Here is a 15,752-nt window from a genome sequence, read left to right on the forward strand (position 1 = left end):
CCGAGCTACTTCACCTCGGAGCCCCGGTGTCACTGAGCTCACGCCCTGAAGAAATATGATGTAATTTTTTAAGAGGAAAAATAAAATGAAAAAAAATGTCAGCGTAGCTAACGGATGCTATGCTACGATAGGCCAGTCTGCATTTGAGGGGCGGGACGTAGCTACTACAAAGCTTCTCCACGAGAGCCACGTCTCACCGTCGCCCCTAGTGGAGGAACTGAATCCGGGTTGCTGTTAAAAGCTTGTCATTAGCCCGTTAGCTAAGATTGAGATTGTAAAATAGTGAAGCGATGGCTTTCATAAGCGCCAGATGTTTTCTGTGCCCCTGCAGCTGGATGGAGGCGTCGTCAGTCTGAGCATGGAGGAGCTCAAGACGGCTTACCCCAACGTCAGGTTTCTGGTGGGCAAGTCGTTGTATGTGAAGGCCTCTGTGCTCACCAAGTCAGGTATTCCGTTTTTCCGGATTTTTCCGGATTTTCGTTTTTTCCGAATTTCCTTTTTTCCGTTTATCGCAAAGAATATCCAGTATGTTTCTGGTAAATCTGTGATGTTTGTTTTCGCATAGATTTACAACTTTAATACAAAACATTTTCTATGAATATTAACCCCCTCCTTTCCCGGATAAAATGTGTGTTTTATATATATATTATTTTAACAATTACAGCTCTCGCTGTACACGTCGTCGTACCTTCGAGTCCAGAGTCCAGAACTCATTTAGTTTTGGGGTTTCCGTAGAGTGTTTGACCCGTTCTGCTTTTATTCTCCTGTGCAGGCAGCGACCTGGTGGAAGCAGAGAAGACGGGCATTAAAATAGTGGCGTCTCCGTACGTGGTCTCCTTCAAAGACATACCCAAGTACTTCAAGCCGGGCCTCCCCTTGGACTTCACAGTACGGGCCTTCTTCTGTGTTCATGACCCATCCACTCAAACTGCATGTTTGCTTTAGTCCGGGGACATCATTGTGTCCTTCAGCTCAATCACAGAGAACAATGATCTCCCTCCCGTCCAGATCCAGGTGAGCCACCATGACGGCTCCGCGGCCCGAAACGTTCGGGTCACCGTGAAGCTGCTGAACACGGCCGTGGTCGTCTCCGGCGGCGGCAACGGCAGAATGACCATCAATATGCCGGCTGACCGACGCCCACAAACCATCACGGTCAGTGGGACTGCGTTCACGTTACTCACAGAGCCTCTGAGCTCGGAGTTAGAAGAGTCTAATGTTGTGAAAAGATAACCTGAACTATCATTCATCAAGTACAATAAAACCGTTTGATGCTCATCTAGAGTTATCAACCAAACTCAAATCTCATAAAATAATAATCTAGATACTTTTTTCAATTATAATAGTTTTTTCAATTATATATTTTTTTCTTCCAATCATATATTTATTTCAATCAACTGACATTTTTTTTCAATTATAATTCTTTTCAATTATATAAATTTTTTCAATTATATATTTTTTTCAATCAACTGACATTTTTAAGATTATTATTTTTTTCAATTATATATATATTTTTAATATTCTTATATTTTTTTCTTCCAATTCTATATTTTCTTTGCACGAGAATGTGACTGTATTTCTTTGCTTCATATGACGGCAAATTCACATTTACTCTTTTTTTGGGGTGGACGAAGGAAGTTCCGTCACTGGACATGTTCTCATTGGTCCCTGCTTACCGCAGCATTACTGCATGAATCCCTCATAAAGACAGAGGAAAGTGTTTCTTCAGAAGACAGAACTACGCCTCTGGTATTAACTCTTCCTTCACAGTTCCTGAAGCTTTCATTGTGTGTTTCCCAGGCTGAGACCACGCAGGCCGACCTGAGCCCGGAGCAGCAGGCCCATCAGCAGGTCACCGTCCAGCCGTACGTCCCCTTCAACCGGCACCAGCAGAACTACCTGTACATCTCCACGGCAACCAACGCGGTGTCCTTAGGAGAGCGTCTGTCCCTGCAGCTGAGCATCGTTCCTTCAGACCCGACGCACAGAGAGTTCATCAGACACATCACCTACCTGGTGAGACGAGGACGCCACATTCACAAAATCCAGTGAAACACAGACATCAAAACACATGTTATCCCCTAAAACGCTCTCAGGTGCTGAGTAAAAGCAAAATCGTTGTTGCCGAGCGCGTGGACGTGACGGGTCAGCTGGTCACCGCCGTCGGGCTGACGGTCACCCCGGAGATGATGCCATCGTTCCGCTTCGTGGCGTTCTACGGGATTCCCTGGGAGGGGCGGGAGGAGGTGGTGTCGGACTCCATCTGGGTGGATGTGGCAGATTCCTGCGTTGGAGGGGTGAGTGATCAGGACGGAGGTGTGGAAACCGTCCAACGTGTGGATCAGAGTTCAGTTCTTTCCATTTTATTCCCCGTTGTCTTGCAGCTGACAGTCGGGCCGGTGGGCGGCGTTCCTCGAGACTACGCGCCCGGGAAGAGCTTTAGTTTTCAGGTCCGAGGTGACCCGGGGGCAAAGGTCAGCCTGGTGGCTGTGGACAACGCCGTGTATCTGCTCAACAGGGACAGACTTACCCAGAGGAAGGTGGGTGTGATTACACTTTTAAAAATAAAGGAAATGTGTTTCTATCTCCGTCACCTTGTCCTCAACGGGACCTTGTGCTCAGATTTGGGGCGCGGTGGAGCACGGAGACATCGGCTGCACCCGAGGGGGGGGCGGCGACGCCCGGTCAGTGTTCTCAGACGCTGGACTGCTCTACGCCTCCAGCGCCGGCTTCCAAACCCAAACCAGACAAGGTACCCTTTGAGCATGGAGCGGCGGCCAATACGGCATGTTTCCTGCTCCTCCAATACAGGAATAGTGGTAGACCAGAGAGATACGCCTCTTCCACGGGAATATCTAATCAACCAGTTCTCCGATCTCAGTCTGGATCCCCGTCGATGTTTGGGGATCTGTTTGAACTTGTGGTCGAGAGAACTCGCCTGGCTTTGCCCAGATGTCCACCACTTCCTCTCACTCCACCTGTTCTGCGATAGCAGCGATCAGTGAACGGAAGCCTTCCTCTCATGGACCTCGGCTCTTGGTAAGGTCCCAGGATAGGTTTAAGTAGCTAGGATGTAGGCTCTAAGGGTCTGGTTAGGGGACTAGTTGAATACAGGTCACTACTTCCCTGTGATAAACTATCGATGTATCGCAGGGGCATAGCAACTTCTCAAAGACCCGACCGGTCTAGGCGAGAGACCGACTCTTCCTGCCAGGATCAGAATTACAGTCTGCGATCCTCCAGACAGAGTCACAGAAAACAGAATCCCTCTGGACTTTATGATTTCGGCAAAGGGAGGATACGAGAAACCTCCGTCAGCCAATTCCTACCCATGTTGTGTTGTGGGTGAGCAAGGCAGGAACCCAAAAGCAGCACAAGGAGTCTTTCTTTCAAAATCAAAAAAGGTTTCTTTAATTGTTTTCTGAGCAGAACCACAGTCTGGCAACAGGAGAGAAACTAACGATCCAACAACATCAAGGGGTATGGGTACAGTTTCAGTAGGCAGCGTCCTAATTGACGATCAGTCCCAGCTGCTCCAGCAATCACCGCCCAGGGGAGGGAGGAGACAGCCACACCTTCTTGGTGAGCCCTAGACACACAGGAGACAGATGGACAGGGAAACAGAGGAAACACAGGGAAACACCGTCTTGTCTTGACGACAACATGACACGTTGGGTTTCCTTTGATCCGTGAGCAGAGGGTCCTCCGACGCTGGTGCTGGCCGATGCCCTCAGCTTCAATGTCCCCAGCAGAAACCCAGAGTCTTCTCTTCATATCTTCCAGCTGAGTGCCATTCCCCTCTTCCTCTCATGCTCCTACCAGTTGCTTGATGACATCATTTCTCATCACAGTCTAACACACACATGTTGACTTCAGGATACTCTCTCTTCGCGCCTATGAAGCAAAGGGTATTGATTGAAGTGAAGGATTCCAGCTGAAAGGCCGATGCTCCCTCATGCACACACAGGAGGACACGGTGACCCTGCAGAGTATACAAGTTAGAGGATTACTGGAATCACTTGCCACACAGTTCCCTTTCCCAAAACACACTCTATGCACAATCATCGGCAAAACTATGAACATACAACTCGACAGGTTATACAAAAACATGTTTTCCTTGGCCTGATCTTATTTTCCCGAGTGGATCAATGTAAACATGCTTTACTCTTGGCTGTACAGACCTGTTATACTCTGTACAGAGTGATATCAAGAAAGAGAACAACAAGTAGTCGCTGCTGGACTCCGACTTTCTCCTTTGTAGACGGCCATGTTTGCTCAAAGTGAAGCGACATTGGAGGCAAACAGGAAGTCATATCAAAGGCTGATATAATGCCAATATTTAGTTGTCATGGGACAATAAAAGTCTTCATTTATACGGCACAATACCTTTAAACAACTACTATTGGTCATTCAGAGTCATTGTGTCGTGACATCCTTGATATCTATCGGTGACATTTTATTTTTTAAATGCTTGTTTTTTCAATGATCCGACTTTCCATTTCTTTACTTTTTAAAAGAGATGTTCCATGATGGAGACACAGAAAACGTCACATGATTTGTGTCTTCTCAGAGCTGCAGTGTCCACGCAGTCTCAGAAGGAGGCGTTCAGCCGAACTGATGCAGCGTAAAGCCCAGCTGGGTGAGTCCAACGAGTCAGCGAACTCATCACAACCAGCTGACATTGTTAAAATACACCGCTTTTATTTACTCTGACGATGAGATTATGTTTTAGTTGTTTTTATGTATATCTGTCGGCAGTACTACAGAATTCAAACTACTGGTTCCACTTTCGCAGAGAAAGAACCAATGAAACGTTGGAGCGGATCAGAATCACATAATTATTATCCCCTAATATCAAGTGACCATCGAGTAGCCGATGTCTGAGCAGGAAGCTGAGAAGCGTGACATCGCATCCATCTATCTGATGAATGCAAAGTCAATATTGGCTCTCTTGCTGCTCAATATTCCACTTTCTTCATCGGCTCGCCTCTAACTTTGATCATTCTCAGTTCCCATTTGGACATCTTATACATCCGAGCACTGATGACGGCCGGTTCCTTCTGCCTCCAGAGAGTCATTTCAAGAAGAAGCTGCAGCAGCGCTGCTGTAAGGACGGCCTCAGGGAGATCCCCATGCCGTACTCCTGCACGCGACGCTCCCTCTACATCGCGGAGGGCTGGGAGTGCATCAAGGCCTTCCGCTACTGCTGCGCCACCTTCAGGAACCAGGCGTTTGACACGGAGATTCCCACCACGCCGCCACGCTGGTCCACAGCTGCCCCCACCACCACCTCCGCTCCAGACAATTTTCCAGTCTATTCTTTTCAGAGAATCTTTCAAACATCGGCAAGGATGCCGCTGTCCCGGCGTACATTTGGTAAATACTCGACTTCAACCTTATTTCTTTTCTCCATTCTGTTGGTTTTGTAGTTCGAGAGAAACATGTGTCCGTCTTTATTTGTTGTTTTAATGTGTTAGCATGCTAGAGTGTGCTAATTATCACCAAACCCTAAGCAAAGGACATTAGTTCAGTAGGAATCTGTCATCTGACGTGTCTCGTCAGACTGTAAACGATGATTTCTGTCATTTGGATATCTGCTCGCTTCTCTGAAACCCCATGGACATTGTAACATTCCCCCAGGCTCATCGGACCTTTAACTTGACAATAAGTTTAAAACCAAACTAGTGGAAAAATTACAAATTCGACCTGATGATGGCGCCAGATGAAAAGTCGGAAGGTAATCAGACTTATCTTGAGACTTTCCATTAAAACCAAGAAAGTTAAAAGGAAAAAGTGGTGGATCGATGTTTCCGTCCCAAGAGTTTCTAAAGTGGCTCGTATCCGAATCATTGCTTCATCATTAAAGGCCCCCTGCACTGTTTGGACCTCCGATAGGGCTGCAGAGTCCGGCCCCGTTTCATTGGACTGCATACAAGGACGCAAATGTCGGTTATGCAATTTTCTCACTTTCCCACTGGTCTACAGGTTGCATTCCCACCTCAAAAAACAAAGTCAATGTGCCAGCAAAGGAAGAGTAGAAGAAGACTGCAAGCTAGTAAACAATGGTGTGAAATACTGTTTGAAGAAAAGGGCTTCAAATGCATTCAACACGCTTGTCAGAGGGGAGGAACCATGAATGTTAACCCACCGTCATTGAAGTGTGTGTGCAGACATATTTACAGCTTCTAGATGTATATATTAAAGACATGCAACGAGAGCTCAGGACCTGCTAATCATTTAAAAATGTGCCCACATAGAACGTGTTGGACCTGTGATGTACACCAAGTCTGTATTAGTCGGACGGCCTGAACTGCAAGCCTTTTCGAATGCAAACATAAGGGCGGAAGAACAAGAGGAAATGGAGGAAGAGGAAGAGGAGTATCTGGATGAGACTCAAGTGTATCTGCGATCCAAGTTCTACGAGTCTTGGCTGTGGACGGACGTCAACCTGCCCGACCAGGCGGACCGAGACGGGTGAGTGAAACATTCAAGTTACATCAGAGGATTCTCATTACACTGAATTTTATTTGTCGTCTAACATTTTATGACAATTCTAAGCAAAACTGATGATGAAAATAGAGTTGGAGAAAGAAAAAAAGATGGAAACCCATCTGGGACTTAATGATAATGCAAACTTGAAAACGAAAAAGTGTGAGACACTTTATCTGCTGAAAAATAATGTCTGCGTATTTGAAGATCGAAAGCCTTTCACTCCATTTCATCATGTGAGGAAAAACACTGAGCATTGAACTACCAACCATTGCATCATGTTTTGTTTGGTCAGTGATAACCGCTGGACAAACAGCTCAGGGTCAACAACACAGAGTCTGGTTCCATGTGCTTCACTCGTCTGCAGTGTTTGTCTTGTGAAAGGCATTTGTCGAGGTTTATGTGAACCTTTACCTGTCCTTAAATGTATTTTGGGTTGAGACATGACGGGTTTAATCTCAGTTCACAAAGTTCTCTTGTTTCTTTCAAGACGAAATAATGGAGCTGATAAAATCCCATTGACTCTGATGGGGCAGAGAGGTGGGCTTGCTCCCTCGTTAAGGCTCCTCCAGACACATGTGGGAACATTGTGGATCCCATCCACACATGTGAGGACGAGCACGAGATTTCCTACGTTTTGATCCATAAATGGTGTAAAAGGAGTGAAAAAAGGTCTTTCTGTTGCTCCCTCTCTCTCTAGATCTGAACATTCTGTGCAATACACACCCATTATAAACTCTGAAACAGCTCGGATATCTTCTGAAACTCAAACAAAGATTCCATTAAAACTGTGCTAGCTATGTAAAAATGTCCAATTGATCAACTAAACTCCATCCTTCTGTTCACGTTTTAAACTTTAAATCATCTCTCTACATTAAAGTATGGTGAGTCAATGTGGTCACAAAGATTAGCGTGAATTAGCGTTTTCTCTTCTGAAACCCCATTCAAATGAATGAGACAGTTTGTCTCCGTTTTTCAGCGTTTTGGGGGCTAAGCGCCGATCCGATCTCTTAGAAAAGTCATTCCACGCGATCAGGCCACACTGTTGAATGTATTTTGACGCATGGAGGACAGTCAGTGTGGCTTTGCCCGGCTGCGTCGCACAGCCACACCGAATGACAGAACAACATGTCTCTTGAAGGCTCTTGATCCTGTGTCGGAGCATAGAGGTGTCGAGGTCCTTCACATGTCTTTGAGAAGTTACTCTCTGTCTCATCCATGTTTCCAGCTATGCTTTGTTTGTTGTTTACACATATTAAAAAGAGTGGTTTGACCTTCGACCTCCTGGTGATAACAAGGAGATGAATCTGATCGACAGGCTGGCGTTGAAGAACGTGGACCATCCCTTACCCGACAGCATCACAGAGTGGGGAATTCTGGCCGTCAGTGCATCACCTCACACGGGTAGGAGGAAGAGGAGGGTAGCCATGAATAAATCATACAAATATGGTCCCTCATCCAGACTCTACTTTGTATGATACCAGTATCTACACTCTAACTTTTCTTTTTTTGAACTCCTGATTTTTGGTGAGGCGTTTGGAACGTAGCTCGTCAAGCTGCAGTACCCCCACGAAGACCGGATATAAGAAGTGGAGGTTGTCATGGTGACGTCACCATGACAACTTCTTCTATACGGTTTAGCGTTGAGTTTGGCGATTTTGAAAGATCTCTAAAGTCAGAGGATGAAATGAATCAGTGAAACACCTTCAACAAGTACCGAAGCCCGTCACTCGTGTGTGTGTGCAGGCTTCTGTGTCGCGGAGCCATACAACGTCAGAGCCTGGAGGCGCTTCTTCGTGGACCTGAAGCTGCCGTATTCAGTGGCGAGGAACGAACAGGTCCAGATTAAAGCCGTGGTGCATAACTACGGCAACGACGACCTGCATGTGAGAACATCACCTCAGAACTACACACTGCACACTCACTTCCTTAATATCCATCAGGAGAATTTAATAAATATATAATTTGTTTTCTACAACAGCCGTATAGCAACAAGCTAAAGCTCTGTTTTAATTCTTTTAATGGAGTCCAGAGGAGTCGCCCCCTGGTGGTCAGGAGAGAGAATGCAGCTTTAAAACATGACAAATAAACTTCTATACAACCAGAGGAGTCGCCCCCTGGTGGTCCGGAGAGAGAATGCAGCTTTAACACATGAAGCATAGACTTCTATACAACCAGAGGAATCGCCCCCTGGTGGTCAGGAAAGAGAATGCAGCTTTAACACATGAAGCATAGACTTCTATACACTCAGAGGAGTCGCCCCCTGGTGGTCAGTAGAGAGAATGCGGCTTTAAAACATGACAAATAAACTTCTATACAACCAGAGGAGTCGCCCCCTGGTGGTCAGGAAAGAGAATGCAGCTTTAAGACATGAAGTATAGACTTCTATACAACCAGAGGAGTCGCCCCCTGGTGGTGAGGAGAGAGAATGCAGCTTTAACACATGAAGCATAGACTTAATGGCTAAAAATGTAATTCTGGGTCTATTCTGTTTCCACTCGAAGTTAATTAAGTGATATAAGTCTTAAATAAATGAATACTCTTCCTGGGTTCCCGATCAGGTGCGGGTGGTGCTGATGAAGACAGAAGGCATGTGCAGCATCGCCTTCAAAGACAAACACACGCAGGAAGTGAGTTTGCCGGCCGGCTCTTCCGTCACGGTGCCGTACACCATCGTGCCGCTGGTGGTGGGGAAACTTCCTCTGGAGGTGATGGTGGTCGCCAGAGGTATGGGAGGAGACCGCATCCAGAAACATCTCCGGGTGGTGGTGAGTCACTTTTCATGATGGAGGTGTCTTTGTGCTTCTAAAAGGTCAGCTGCTACAACATGTTCTGTAACGTGAATAAAAGTGTCCTTCCTCATATGAACGAGTATAGTGTAGATGTTATGAAGCTAATTCAAAGATAACTGACTTGAATGGAGATATCTCTCTTCTGACCCCAAACAGCTGGACGGAGTGCAGAAGACGAATGTTTACAGTGTGGAGTTGAACCCGTCTGCTGAGGGAGGTGAGAAGGTCGCAGCGATGCATCATGTATCTCGGTTAAATACGACGCAAGGTGTCTTTACTTATACAGTACATGTCAGTGATGAGGCGATTAAAGATCTGATGCAAAAACAAAAACACAGCATACTGAAAAAAAATGCCACGAAAGGACATTAAAATACAATGACGTGGCTATGAGTCCACAGTCTAATGGCATTTGGTGTGTTACTAGTTAGCTGTCTATTGTATTCACACAAGAGGACAATATCGTCGTGAACGATGGTCTCGATGGGTTGAATACTCTTAAGCCACTCGGCTTATGGCCTCTCCATTATGGGCGACTATGGGTCAGTGGGTAACAGGTCTGTCTTTCAATCAGGGGGTTGGAGGTTCAATCCCCGCCTGAGTCGATGTCTCCTTGAGCAAGACACGTAACCCTGAATTGCTCCCTGTAGCTGCGTCTAATAATTTCGGCGTAGCTTTATGTCTCTTTGCTTCTGTCCACTACAGGAACGCAAACTGTTCGCGTGGGCAAGATCAAACTGAAGTCCGTTGTGCCGAACTCTGTGCCAGAGACATTCATCAATGTCAGAGGTCAGTCACGGACCGAGTGGGGAGAGTGCTCTGATTCCTGATTCCTGATTCCTCCTCTCTCTTCCAGGCAACGTGTTGGCGGACAGCATTGATAACTCCCTCAGTGAGGACTCCCTGGCCTCCCTGATCCGGATGCCCGGCGGCTGTGTGGAGCAGAACTTGGTGAGCATCTCTCTGCCGCTCATCGCCACGCTCTACCTGGAGCGAACCAACAACTGGGAGAGTGTAGGTGTGGAGCGCAAGGCTGAAGCTCTCCGCTACATCAAGAGAGGTGAGGATGAAGGAAAGGGAACATCGATGAATGGAAGAAAGATATCCCCAGAGAAGTTAAGAGAAGCTGTCGGGTGGTACAGTGTGAATGGACTGTACTGCGCTTTTCTCGTCTTCCGAGAGTCACCCGAAAGGCCTTTTTCTTCAGCTTGACGGCTTTCCTCACCCCTGGTGTCCACCACCGGCTTCTCGGTTGGCCGCCATGAAAGGCACCGATGACCTTCCAACCACAGCTCCTAGTACACGCGTCACAACAGAGGCTTTGAACATGGGCCACTCGGATTCCACTTCCACAACCTTTCTCGGGATGTGTGAGAAGTTCTTCCGGAGGTGGGAGTTGAAGACCTCCCGGACAGGATTCCTCCGCTAGACGTTCCCTGTTCACCCTCACTACACATTTGGGAGTGAGGGCTCCCCCGCCATCAGATCCAACTCACCACCTGGTGGTGATCAGATGACAGCTCTGCTCCTCTCGTCACCCGAGTGTCCGAGACATACGTCCGCAGATTAGATGATACGATTTAAAAGTCGATCAGGGATTCGCCTTATGTTCGAAGATGGTTTTCGTTCTATACAAACCGTGGCTAGGCCAGAAGTCCACTAGTGAGAGACCACTCGGGTTCAGATCAAGCCAACCAATCCTCGTCTATGCTGCCGGCAATCGGCTCACTCAGGCCCTCGAAAGTCCAGACTCGATGCTCGCCGGCGAGCTCCCCTCCTGCGTCTGGATCCCGGAGGGTGGCCCGGTTTCACTGGTCCGGGTGATGTTGCTCCTGTGGGCCGCTGTCCATCAGGTCTTTTTTAACCTCTCTTATTCCTGTCCCTCCCCCGAGACCCGTTTGCCCTGGGAGGCACTACCAGAGGCTGATGCACCGGACAACATAGCTCCCATGATCACTGAGCCACTCAAACTCCTCCACCACGTTAAGGTGGAGATTGGTGGAGCTCTGTTTTACATTGAGTACATTAATATGTAGCTCCCTTTCTCTTCATATGTTATCTTTTAATTATTTCTTGTTCTCTACAGGCTATGAGAACCAGCTGGCATTCAGAATGAATGATGGCTCCTACCCCCCCTACAAGAGGGAAGGCGCAAGTACATGGTAGTGTCAACATTTTATGTTTTACATATTTGATTAAAACCTATGTGCCGTTTGCCAAGAAAAACATGAATAATTGGAAGGAAATATGTTACGTTATACATTTTTGAATCAAACTTCTATACTGATTTTCAAGAAAAAGAAAAACATTGAAGAGAACCCATGTAACATGTTTGAGGTTTGAATGTGTGCATGCAAACACATGTTTCATTTGCCACATTTTGAAGTGAAAACCAATTAAAAAGTCAGAATCAGTGTTCAAGTCCTCATCACCTAACCTGTTATATACGTTGTGTAACATTTAAAAAGTGGTCAGCTGTAGTTCTGAACACAGTCTGCTTGCCAGGATCACGGCGTACGTGGTGAAAGTCTTCTCCATGGCTTACTCCATCATCGGCATCGATGAGCAGCACGTGTGTGAGCCTCTGATCTACCTCGTGACGAAGAAACACGAGCTTCACAGGGGCAACTTTGTGGAGAGCAATCCGGTTTACAGCACGACCATGACGGTGAGACCACAAATTCACTCAAATCATGAAATCACTTTTGAATCAATTAAAACAAGAATTATGAGCCAAGTTCAAGCTGACGTCTTTTGTGCAAACTCAGACAAACAGTGCGAGGAATTCTTTCTCGAGCTGGAATTCTGTGACTCTTTGGGAAGCTAGAAATGAGAAGAACTGGTTCTCCTTTTCCAAAGGTTGATTCTTCTTTTCTTTCAAGTCTTCAAGACTTTAATCCTTGTTGTTTGTGTCTCCAGGGCGGTCTCCGTGGTGACGACCCCGAGACGACCCTGACGGCCTTCGTCCTCATCGCGCTCGCTGAGGCCAAGCGGGCCGGGATCGGCTGCACCGGTCCAGATGTAGAGGTCCGGTCCATATCTCTAACTGTGCCCATCATTGCTCTCATGATCCCTTCATTATCAGCCGTTGTTCTTCTAAACATTCTTCTCCCACATGTGGCTGCGACAGGAAGTTGTCCGTAAGACGGCTGAATACCTGAAGCGAGCGCTGGTGGCGGCGGGGAGGAGGCCGTACACCGTGGCCATCGCCTCCTACGCGCTGGCTCTGCTGGGGGGGGGTCAACGCTACGACCCGACGCCACCTTTACTCCGAGCTGCAGCTCCAGGTTCCTCTGACACTCGGCCCTGCTTCAGTTGGACCTCGATGAGGCACCAGATCTGTTGAGCTGCTGCCGGGCCTGTCTGTCCACTACGCCTTCAAAGCAGACATATCAGTGATTCTGGTTCCCTTCCCTCCTTTCCTGTTTCCTCTCTCCTCCAGGTGGCAGCCACTGGCCCGACACCCAGAACCCCTTGTTCAGCTTGGAGGCCACAGGCTACGCCCTGCTGGCTCTGGTCAAGTTGGGGCGCCTGGAGGAAGCTGCAGCGCCGTTTAAATGGCTGAACAGCCAGCGGAGGCGGGGGGGCGGCTTCGGCTCCACTCAGGTAACGGCAGGGCGAGTCCGGTGAGGCTAAACACCGAGACGCCACCACGGCATCCACATCCAACACAATAACCCCTCTCTAAAACCTAATAAAGGTCCCCTGACTACCTTCTGACCCTTCCACTGCATCGGACACGTTGAGCACCGACTCCAGGGTTAAGGGAATGCGTTGATGCTGTGATCAGAATCTCGGGGTTGTGAGCTTTTTTTAACAGCAATGTGTCTTATAGTTCAAAACGTTTTGGCTAAATTCAGTAAAAATCTGAATCAGGTCAAATCCACAATCTCCATAAAGCAGCGTTTCCCATTGGTTTGCACTATTGCCCAAAAGTATTCATGGGACAGCTGCCCTGGTCTAAACTGTGGAGCAACTAAACCAACAGGTGCCACGTTGCTCGAGGGCCTTGAATGTTTCCTGAGCCTTTTCCCACCACAAGAACATGATTTGCAGTTTTGTCAGATTAGTGTCTAAAAGTGAACATCTTGAATCCAATAAATTGTCCTTCTTTGTTGTCACTGCTCTGTTCCCTCCTCAGTCCACCGTGGTGGTGCTGCAGGCGCTGTCAGAGTACCTCATTCACAAACCTCCTCCGGCTGACCTCAGTCTGGATGTGGACGTCAAGATGACGGGGCGCAGGGACGTCCGCTACCACTTCAACCCCCACACCGCCTACATGGCCCGCTCCTCCCGGGTGAGGCGGGCGACACCAGACGGAAACAACAGGGCGCATGTAGAGTGTTGCTGCATTTGACCCAAACAGATGGAATAGGAGGAGAGCAGACATGGAGTTGTTTGTTGTGAATATTACAAATTGTAGACGTAGTCACCGTGACATCATCCATTGGTTTGTGGGCGGCCATTTTCTGGTCTTTTGGTCGTAGCCGTCTTTGAGACGGCGGTGCTGAGAACAACGAAATGAAATGTTAGTTAACTTTCATGAACACTTTGAAAGGTTTGAAGTGACGACTAAAGCGCGGACAAGGCCATTGGAGCAACATGTCGCTCACCTTGTAGCTTCATGGTCTCGTTGACTCTCAATGGACGATCACTCAATGAGCATCATGCTGGATTGAAGAAGACTTGAAGCCACAGATTGAGACCATGAAGGAACACAAGACGGCGACGCTGTTGCTCCACACGTCCAGCCTGCTGGAACGGTTCCAATGGTCCGAATAACAATGTCCGACCCTCAGAGCATCCTGCTACATTGACCTGACTTTGAGTTCAAGTTCCTCTCCTCATCGGTTCCCATGATCTGATCACAAAATGTCTTCTTCTCTGGTGCTTCTGCTCCCAGCTGCCTGCTAATCTTGATTTGGAAGTGGAGGCTCGAGGGAACGGGCGGGGAATACTGGAGGTACTATCACACTCCTATTGCAGCACAATGTGTCTTCTCAGTTGTTCATACATAAACTATAAACACATTGCATGCATTGAATCAATGATAGGATAACATGTCTGACTGTCAATGAAGATTTAGTGTCATTCAACGTGGTGAAACTCATTCATACCAGACCAGGAATACAGAGGGAAGTTGTCTCCGAGTGGTTTATGGAGGATAGACTTTCATTTGGACTAAATTGTTCCTAATCGCTCTTCTTTTTGGGATGTTTTCACTTCCTGTGACATGAACTTTGACCCAAGGTGGTGACTTATTACAACCAACTTCACGAGGTGGATGAGAAAACGCCCTGCAAGGACTTTGAGCTCAACGTCTCTATCGAAGAATCCAGCGGTAACTCAACTTCTACCACTCGAAATATATGAAAGAACATCAGTACATTATCAAATATGTGTTCCCGTCCCATAACAGACAAACCTCCAGCTGATGTAGTAAAGTCCTACCAGATCACCATCAAAGTCAGGTGAGTTATTGTCTTCATACTTTTTCACTTTTTATTAAAAATAGAGCCTGTCTTGTAGTCTTTAAATACAAATCTGAAGCATGTTTTGTCAGAGCTGGTCTATGTGGGCGACTGTCACTCCCTAGCCCATGTCCATGTGTCCTTTGGCAAGGCACTTAACCCCCGAATGTCTCCCGTAGCTGTGCCTACGGGGTGTGAATGTGTATGAATGTTAGCTCCTCCTGATGTGCAGCTTGTTCCTCGGCTGCTCCCATTGGGAAGGATGTCGTGTGAAAGCGCTTCGAGTGGTCGGAATACCGTGAAAGTACAGGTCCGTTACCATGACTGTTCCTTCCCCAAAGGGCTTTGGGACCCAGAGAGGTCCGGATGGTGGTTCTGGACATCAGTCTGCCCACCGGCTTCACCGCAGAACACTCTGACCTGGAGAAGGTACCAGGAGACGTGATTCATCAGGGCGTTCCTTTGGTTCCCTTAAGGAACACAAGCCCACATCCCAATTGATCCCTCTCACTGCAGTCAATACGTCTTCTGCATCCTAACTGATTCTGTGTGTGTGTGTGTGTGTGTGTGTGTCCAGCTGTCAAACTCCGTGGACAGTTACATCAGTAACTTCCAGACAGTTGATAACCTGAGTGACCGAGGCTCTCTGATCCTCCACCTGTTCAAGGTAAACTTTGACTTTGTGTGATTGAGTTTCCTTCACCGTGAGTCTGTCCCTTCATGTCGACGTTTGTTCTCCAAGAAGAGACTTCCCTCGTCTGTCTCCGTGCTCAGTCCAACCAGTTCCTCCTGTCTCATGTTCCTCTTCACTGGTGCTGGAGTAACTCGTCCTCCTCCCAGGTGTCTCACAAAGAGCCCGAGATCCTGATCTTCAGGCTGCAGCAGAGCTTCAAAGTCGGCCTCCTCCAGCCGTCCTCGGTCACCGTCTACGAGTATTACAACCCAGGTCATAATCATAATCATAATCATAATCATTTCTAGGGAGGACGACCTCATCCTC

General features: G+C 47.5%; 1 protein-coding gene across 2 annotated transcripts in view; it reads left to right on the forward strand.

Moving 5' to 3' along the window:
* LOC130190741 (complement C3-like) overlaps window positions 1-15,752 on the forward strand; it is a 36,213-nt gene that overhangs the window by 16,515 nt on the left and 3,946 nt on the right. Inside the window, exons 11-38 of one of the 2 annotated variants that reach the window (XM_056410307.1) lie at window positions 332-446; window positions 773-888; window positions 1,009-1,155; window positions 1,801-2,016; window positions 2,097-2,297; window positions 2,385-2,540; window positions 2,623-2,752; window positions 4,571-4,639; window positions 5,071-5,376; window positions 6,258-6,474; window positions 7,808-7,893; window positions 8,236-8,375; window positions 9,051-9,257; window positions 9,438-9,498; window positions 9,987-10,070; window positions 10,138-10,341; window positions 11,368-11,443; window positions 11,787-11,949; window positions 12,201-12,308; window positions 12,412-12,568; window positions 12,724-12,887; window positions 13,423-13,578; window positions 14,185-14,244; window positions 14,532-14,622; window positions 14,701-14,752; window positions 15,094-15,181; window positions 15,330-15,419; window positions 15,593-15,698. In XM_056410307.1, the coding sequence (XP_056266282.1) occupies window positions 332-446; window positions 773-888; window positions 1,009-1,155; window positions 1,801-2,016; window positions 2,097-2,297; window positions 2,385-2,540; window positions 2,623-2,752; window positions 4,571-4,639; window positions 5,071-5,376; window positions 6,258-6,474; window positions 7,808-7,893; window positions 8,236-8,375; window positions 9,051-9,257; window positions 9,438-9,498; window positions 9,987-10,070; window positions 10,138-10,341; window positions 11,368-11,443; window positions 11,787-11,949; window positions 12,201-12,308; window positions 12,412-12,568; window positions 12,724-12,887; window positions 13,423-13,578; window positions 14,185-14,244; window positions 14,532-14,622; window positions 14,701-14,752; window positions 15,094-15,181; window positions 15,330-15,419; window positions 15,593-15,698 (3,766 nt within the window). The remainder of the gene's footprint in view (window positions 1-331; window positions 447-772; window positions 889-1,008; window positions 1,156-1,800; window positions 2,017-2,096; window positions 2,298-2,384; window positions 2,541-2,622; window positions 2,753-4,570; window positions 4,640-5,070; window positions 5,377-6,257; window positions 6,475-7,807; window positions 7,894-8,235; window positions 8,376-9,050; window positions 9,258-9,437; window positions 9,499-9,986; window positions 10,071-10,137; window positions 10,342-11,367; window positions 11,444-11,786; window positions 11,950-12,200; window positions 12,309-12,411; window positions 12,569-12,723; window positions 12,888-13,422; window positions 13,579-14,184; window positions 14,245-14,531; window positions 14,623-14,700; window positions 14,753-15,093; window positions 15,182-15,329; window positions 15,420-15,592; window positions 15,699-15,752) is intronic. The other variant, XM_056410308.1, reaches the window with a different exon arrangement.

The sequence above is a fragment of the Pseudoliparis swirei genome, chromosome 24, assembly GCF_029220125.1.
Source record: "Pseudoliparis swirei isolate HS2019 ecotype Mariana Trench chromosome 24, NWPU_hadal_v1, whole genome shotgun sequence".
Lineage (NCBI taxonomy): Eukaryota > Metazoa > Chordata > Actinopteri > Perciformes > Liparidae > Pseudoliparis > Pseudoliparis swirei.